The sequence below is a fragment of the Corvus brachyrhynchos genome, unplaced genomic scaffold (genome assembly GCF_000691975.1).
Source record: "Corvus brachyrhynchos isolate BGI_N302 unplaced genomic scaffold, ASM69197v1 scaffold409, whole genome shotgun sequence".
In the NCBI taxonomy this organism is placed as follows: Eukaryota; Metazoa; Chordata; class Aves; order Passeriformes; family Corvidae; genus Corvus; species Corvus brachyrhynchos.
The window spans coordinates 867308-874871 of NW_008246059.1; the positions used below are offsets into that span (position 1 = coordinate 867308).

The 7564-nt window shown below is 38.9% G+C and overlaps 1 protein-coding gene across 2 annotated transcripts in view; it reads left to right on the forward strand.

Moving 5' to 3' along the window:
• Positions 1 to 7564, forward strand: part of TEX10 (testis expressed 10) — a 54907-nt gene that overhangs the window by 11378 nt on the left and 35965 nt on the right. The window contains exons 5-7 of one of the 2 annotated variants that reach the window (XM_008642683.2): positions 422 to 534; positions 1318 to 1556; positions 6155 to 6290. In XM_008642683.2, coding sequence (XP_008640905.1) covers positions 422 to 534; positions 1318 to 1556; positions 6155 to 6290 — 488 coding nt within the window. The remainder of the gene's footprint in view (positions 1 to 421; positions 535 to 1317; positions 1557 to 6154; positions 6291 to 7564) is intronic. The other variant, XM_008642684.2, reaches the window with a different exon arrangement.

Consider the following 7564-nt stretch of genomic DNA (forward strand, 5'->3'; position numbering starts at 1 on the left):
AGGGAAAGACGAAAGCAGTATTGGAATATGTTTTAATGGAAAACTCAGGACAGTCATTGCAAGTTAATCAGAGTCCACTCTGATTTTAAGAACCCTGATAAATTGATGTAAAATTACTTTCAATTCAGATCTTTAAGTCAGGTTAGTACTGCATCTATGCACATAAATATGTGCTAAAAATACAGTGGTTCAGTTAGGATTACATGTTGTTGCTCAACCTTAACTTACAGCATCTTGCTACTGACTTGTTTTCTGAACCTTTATGCACAGCACTTGAAAGTAAAGATGTATAAGCAACTTGCAAACAGAAGTTAAAGTTCCTGGTTTTCATTGATTCCAATAATGAATTTTGGAAAATAGTTGTCTGGATTTATTTAATTTACTTCCATGCTTTCTGTCTATCATCTGCTTTCCTTAACAGGAACTATGGCTTCGAATGAATTACCTTGTTGATTTCAAGCACCACTTCATGCGTCATTTTCCTTATTCTTTACAAGATACAGTAAAACACAAAAAGAAAGATCCATGCAAAAGGTAAGAATAAAATCAATGTCATGTAACAGCTTTTAATTTCATAAGAGAAGTGAGACAATGTGAGTCGTGCTTTATTAAATATTAAGTTTTTAATGGTGGAAAAGGAAACTTTATTGCGTATTGCTTGAAGATCTGCAGAGATGGCTTTCTAGGAAGGTTACATTGCTTCAAATTGAGAAGTTTTAGTTGTTCTTTGTGAAAGTATTGTATAGGAAGCTGTCTGAATAGCATCTAATAGAAAATGAAATGGTGCCTTAGGGAAATGAAAGTATTTTATTCAGCTCTTGATCTGGAATTTGCATATTGCTAAATGGTGATTGTGTTAGGCTGACTTATTTCATATTTCTGCATGTTTTCTTCAGCTGACTGTTGAATTACATCAAAACATAGTTCAAACATTCTTTTCACCTCCATATAGTCTTCTCTAGTTGTACTACAGGGCTGGGTAAGCACAGCCAGGAGGGGGGATGGGGCACACTGTGGCTGTCCTGTATGGCAAAGCAGTACTGGAGCAGGAGAAGCCAGACACACATTTCTTCACTATTGAGCTGTTAGAGCGGATGCACCAATTCTGTTTTGGTACAGGCCAGTAGCAAGTTGTCTCCCTTCTCAGCTCCCAGATGTGACACTAAATTCATGCTAAACTCTGTTCTGAAGTCATTCTGCACCTTTGCAGTCTATGTAGAACACAGATGCATGTACAACAGGTATCAGCTGGTGTCCATTTTTATTTCAAAAATAATTTTTTAAAATCTTTCTGTTTTCCCCCTCCCCTTCCCTTAGCAACAGGAACTGTATGAAATCCTCAAACAACGTAGACCATCTTTTACTGAATTTAACCTTGTGTGACATAATGGTTTCATTAGCAAGCAGTTCCACACTTCAGACAGACTCTGGTTGGCTGGACATGATAAGGAAATTTGTGACAGATACTCTTCAGGATGGCAGCAAGTTGAATAGCAAGCAGGTGAACAGGTTGCTTGGGGTGACTTGGAGACTAATGCAAATACAGCAAAACAAGGGTAAGATGAGAAGTTTCTTAAAAGCAAAACTATGCACTGACAAAGCTTGAGTTACTTTAGTGTTTTCAGGTCTGTATTGGACGTTCTCAGTTGTTGCATCATAATGTATTTTGCTATAGAGGTAAATCGATTTTCTTGGTAATATCCCTGCATGCAGCAATGCGAACTTCATTTTCGGAAGGCTGTTAGATTCATACTGTTGATATGCAATGTATGAATATATTTGTGTATCTGTTTTCTGGTTTTACTTCCTAAGATACTCTTATAAATGGGAAGGTGAGCTTTATATTGAAAAAGTAATTACTAGGCTGTAGAGGTGCATGATACTTTAATATCCCAATATTTATTTGAAGTCATTAACACAGCTGATAGACTCTCCTGAGTACTGTAAGATGACCATTTTAGTTCTGCGATGATATGTAATGCCAAGATACTTCTGATGGAAGCTGCTGTTGAGTATTTTCCAATGTTTGATTTGAATCCTTTTCCAAGAGAAAACATTTCCAGTTTTGACTTGCAGGACCATACAATATTTTAGCTTGCCTTTTTCTTTGATTTCAAGTACTGCTTGGTTGTATTCCAAATGAGACCTTGGATGCAGGACTTCAAGAAAGGACTTTTTTCAGTAAACCGAAAAGTGGCAGCAGTCTTTTATGTTTTGCCAGTCTGATAAAAATGAGTTCCACATCCAAATAGTTTATAGAAAAGCCCTTAGCAACAGATACAGTTGTTAAAGTTGTAAAATGGAAAGATGTCAAATGTCCCTCAAATATATTTGACAGTTAGTTGTATTTCCTGCCAAATCCATTTTAATTGGGAATTTGTCTATTCTCATGTCCCTGGTGACAAAGGAAATAACTACTCATCTGCACTTCAAATTTAGCTTTGTGTTGAATGCAAATAATAATCCAAAGTCAGAGCCTGTCACACTACCTGAGCTAAAGCAGAGGAATTGCTACTCAGAAAAGTAGCTTCCAAACAGTAGTTAAACTGTTAAATCAGATACTTCAGGCCTTTCTTTGTAATGAAATGTTGATTTTTTTTTTTTGACTTTGCCAAACTTTTACCAAATAGTGGGTAATGGCTTCTGTTTTTCTACCCAAAGCAGCCATTTTAGTGCAATAATTTTCCTCAAGAATCCAGAAAATAAATAAGATTTTAAAAAGTTACAGTGAAATTGTGAAAAAATAATTAGTACGGATCTTTTTTGCTGATCCTGTAAAGTTTCAGTGTGGACTTGGTTTCCTCATAAAGCTGTATCTGTGTGGATGGTTCATCTCATCTCTTCAAGATAGGATGCTTGGTTTCCTCATAAAGCTGTGTGGATGGTTCATCTCATCTCTTCAAGATAATCCTTGTTCAGTACTAAAAATCTGACTAGATGTCAGATCGTAATTAATCTACGAGCTGTAGAGGAAACAAAGCCTTGTCATACTGGAGAAATAGGCTGATGGTTCAACAAGGAGAAGTGCAAAGCCCTGGACCTGGAGAGAAACAAGCCCGTGTACCTGTACATGCTGAGGGACGACCAGGTGGAAGCAGCTTGGCAGAAAAGGACCAGGGGTCCAGGTAGAGCCAGCAATGGGCCCCTTATGGCAAAGAAGCCCAGTGGTGTCCTGGGCTGCATTAGGAGTGTTGACAGCAGGTTGAGGGAGGTGATCCTGCCCCTCTACTCTGCACTGGTGTGGCCACTCCTGGAGTACTGTCTCCAGTTTTGGGCTCCCCAGTACAAGAGAGACATGGACATACTGGTGAGAGTCCAACAAAAGGCTATGAAGATGATGAAGACACTGGAGCATCTCTCCTGTGAGGAAAGGCTGAGTGAACTGGGATTGTTCAGTCTGGAGATGAGAAGATTTGGGAAGCATCTCATCAATGTATATAAATACCTGAAGGAAGGGTGCGAAGAAGAGGGAGCCAGGCAGGCTCTTTGCGGTGGTGTCCAGTGACAGAACAAGCAGTGGGCACAAACTGAAACACAGGAGATGCTGTCTGAACATCGGGAACACCCTTTTCACTGTTAGGGTGACCAAGCAGTGGCACAGGTTGCCCATAGTGATAGTGGAGTTTCCAGCCTTAGAGATACTCCGAAGCCATCTGGACACAGTCGTGAGTGGCCAGATGTAGCTGATCCTGTTTCAGCAGGGGTGTTGGAGCAGACGACCTCAGAGTCATTTATTCCCACTTCAACCATTATGTGATTATATGGAAGAAAAACTTTCCTTCCTTGATTTTATCTTTTTTTTTTTTTTTGATGCTTCTCTAGAAGTTTTGAACTCCATATTGTTTCAGATAGTACTGCAGAAGATAGGTTTTAAACAAATTCAAGAGTTAATTTTTTTTGTATGTACTATTTGACATTGAGATTAAAGCCTGGAAGGGTATGTATTTTTTAGAAAGTGAGAAGCGAGCCATTGCCCTAAAAAAAAAAAAAAAAAAGACAAAATTGGAGCACAGTGGAAATCAAAAGAGGGTAAATTTACATAGCAAAACCAAAAGAACTAATGAAAAAGAGATAAAATAAAACCATAGTGAACCTCTTGTGCATTATGCTGCACAAGCATGGATCAATTTTTCCGGATTGCCTGTTTTGAGTAGGAATTTATGCTCCGGTGACATGCACGTCCCCCTTTTTCTGTGGACATCTAGAAGAGCTTGTACCTGTGTTGTCTGAAGATTTATCTCCATTGTTTAAGATCAAACTTGGGACTTCTCTGTAATTAGGAGATCTGCTCCTTTCTTGGATTTCTCAGGTATGACTTCAACAGCAGCTTGCCTGCTAGTTGTGTTTTTGATAAATTTTCTTCATGTAACAAAAGAGAACACTCTCATTCACTTCAGAAGGAGGCTTGACATGTGCCAGTTAAAACTGAAGTATTTTAAAACTAATGAATTCTTCAGCTGCATTTTAGACATCTGTACAATGTGGGCCTTTTAAAGTATTACTTTTTAAGAGTACCTTTTAAAAGTGCTTTCATTTTTAAACTTGTCCTGTTCACATGGAGCAATTCATATAGTAGGACCTGTTTTACTTAACATGCCACAGAGTTATTGGGAAGTAAGTGAGAATTCTAGTTACTTAGAATATTTATTTATTTTCATATTTTTTCAGTTGAGTTTGTCAATTAGCTATAAACTAGATAAAGATTTAATTGTTATTCAATTAAGAATAAGCCAGCGTTCTGATTGAAAAATGCTGTCTGAGGTGAATCTTCACCTGAAGAATATGTGAATTGAGTAAGTTTATGCTCCTGATGCATTGAAAATAATGTAATAATATATATCTTAGTTACATGGAATATTAGAATGGATTTTATTTTTCTGTTGAAAAATGTTAGATTTCAGCTTCTGAATGACTCCTGCATCATGCACGTGACCATGCCATTTCAGGTGATTTTTGTAGTGTGCTTTTTAGTAAGAATCCCCATATATTGAAGTTGAGTAAGAGTTTTACAGACAAAGACTGGGCCCTGATTGGATCCAGAATAATTTTTAGAATGGAGCATTCTTGTTGGTCTCTGTGGGCAGAAGCAGCTGCTCTGTCCCGTGAGGAACACAATACCTTATCTGGTTTTGTACATGTAACTTACTAAGACTGATCTGTGTACCTGGATGAAAAGACAGACGTTTCTCAGCTTTGGTTTATGAAGATAATGAAGTGATTGCTGCTACTTAAGTATGCCTTAATTGGATTGAATTCCTTGGGACCACAAGCTCTTCTGAGACAAACTGAATCAAGTCTCATGCCCTTCATGTATTGCTTAAGTTTTCAGATGCTTTCCTATTCTTTCCAGGCTTGTCTTCTCTGAATTCAGGTATTTTTCCATGCTTTGTTAATTTTTCCATCCAGTGTTTTAGTCTGGTTTCCAAAGAAAATGTTTGGTCTGTTTCTCAGTCTGTTACAGTAAGTTCTGTGTTTGCTGGCTGGTTTTAGCCAATTTCATCACAGTGACAGAGCTTTCTTACGTTATTTTATGTCTGGTGATAACATATGGTTGATGAGAGCTTCAGAGAAGGAAAGGTTGCAGGGGAGTTAGCAATTCTCCTTGCAGTGTCTTGCCAGCAGCCTCTTGAGGTACTTATTTTCTGGTTAATTAGCAAGTGTAACTTGGAGCCAACTGGTTCAGAGACAGGGAGAGCTGGTGAGGTTCGTGTCTGTGGCAGGGAGAAAGGGATAGCACAGAGAGAACTGAAGGCACTGTGACAGTGGGGTTTTGGGGAGCAGAAGTAAATGAGTAAAGATTGGTCTGAGGGGGAAAGGATTGGAAGAACGCTGTGAAAACCAGGAATTTATTTGTTCTCAGCTACCTCACAACCCGTGCACTGTCTTGTCTTCAGGAAGTTCTGAAGTTTTCACTTGCATGTTGTTGCTATTCTTCTATCTGGCTCTTTCATAAGCTACGCAAGAAAGGGTTGTTTCAATGGTTTAGAAGTTAGTCCAGTAGTTACTTTAAAACATTTTGGTACTTCCTTGTGGAATTCAATGTAGACAATTGAAGGTAAAGATTGTAGCTCTGTGTGTGTGTGTGTGTGTGTGTGTGTTCATGTATAAAATCAGAAGATTAAGAAGTATTACTACTTTTTTTTTTTTTTTCCAGTAGCAACGGAACCCTTGATAAAAGCAGTATATATGCTATACCAGCAAAGGAATCTACTCTTTCCAGTCCGTACATTGCTTTTGAAATTTTTTAGCAGAGTTTACCAAAAAGAAGATTTGAGAACACAAAGAATCAGGTAAAAAAAAAAAGGGCGGCTTATTCTTTCTCATTTCAAAATAGTACATTGGTATCAGGAGTGAGAATACTGAATTTATATATAGATGTCATAAAACTTAATTCTGAATTTATTTTCTCACTGAAACTTAGTTTGTGTTCCCTGTGAGATGAAGATGTATCAGCTTAGTTGTCTGTCTTAGCATAAGTACTAGATAGATCTTAATGACGTAAATTTTAGCTTGAAGTACACTGCTACAAGCTTATTGTTACTGGTTGTGTGGCAGTCAGTGGATGTGCCAAGGTTGTGAAGCTATAGCCATGGAGCATTTCCATTATTTCAGCCTGAGGTCATGAGCTTTTTTTTTCCAGCCTGAGGTCATGAGCACTTAGTGCCTTTTGGTGTTCTGATAGTGGCTGTGTAGCCTCTCTGACTTACTTTATTCAAAAAAAAGATTCTGTTGTTTTAGGGGTGTGCCTCTAAAGAGACTAGGTTTGAGAAACTGTCCTTCTGGGCTCCTGGTTCATCATGGGGTGTCTATTAGATCATGGGCAGCTCTTAGATATCTGACTTTCTTCAGATGTAGTAAGAGGAGATTATTCTCTCTATGTAATGGTGTTACAACAGTTTTTCATTCATCAGATGTGTCCAGGTTATCTCTAAATCTTAACTTTTCCAGAAAGTATTTTTCAGTCAAGTCATCTAGTTCCAGCACCGCAAAAACCTTAAACACAAATCAGGCTGCATCAATCCTGGCTCGTTTGGGAACTGCAGGTCCCCTTCAGGTACTGTAAGGTAGCTCTAACGCTTTGGGGAGACCTTCTGTTCTCCAGGCTGAGCAGCAGCAGCTCTCTCAGCCTGTCCGCATAGAAGAGGTGCTCCAGACCTCTGATGATCTTCATGGCCTCCTTGGGCTTGCTCCAACAGGTTGATGTCCTTCTTATTTCTGGGGACCCAGAGCTGGATGCAGCACTCCAGGTGGGGTCTCACCAGAGCAGGGTAGAGGAGCAGAATCCTCTCCCTTGACCTTCTGCCCACGCTGCTTTTGATGCAGCCTGAGACACAGTTGGCTTTCTGGGGGACGTGATCTGTTTCTGCCACTAAAAAAAATCAAACCTCAGGTCTCTCAGAAGTCCTGGCATCCACTAATGTAGTCAAGCTTTGGAAAAATTGTTCCCTTCTACAGCTCCTTCGCTTTGTTACATCTTCTGTTGTGGTAATGCCTGAGTACGTGTAATTAGATCTACAGTCAGAAATAATCTAATGCTATGCTCTGAACATTATAAAAAGTGTAG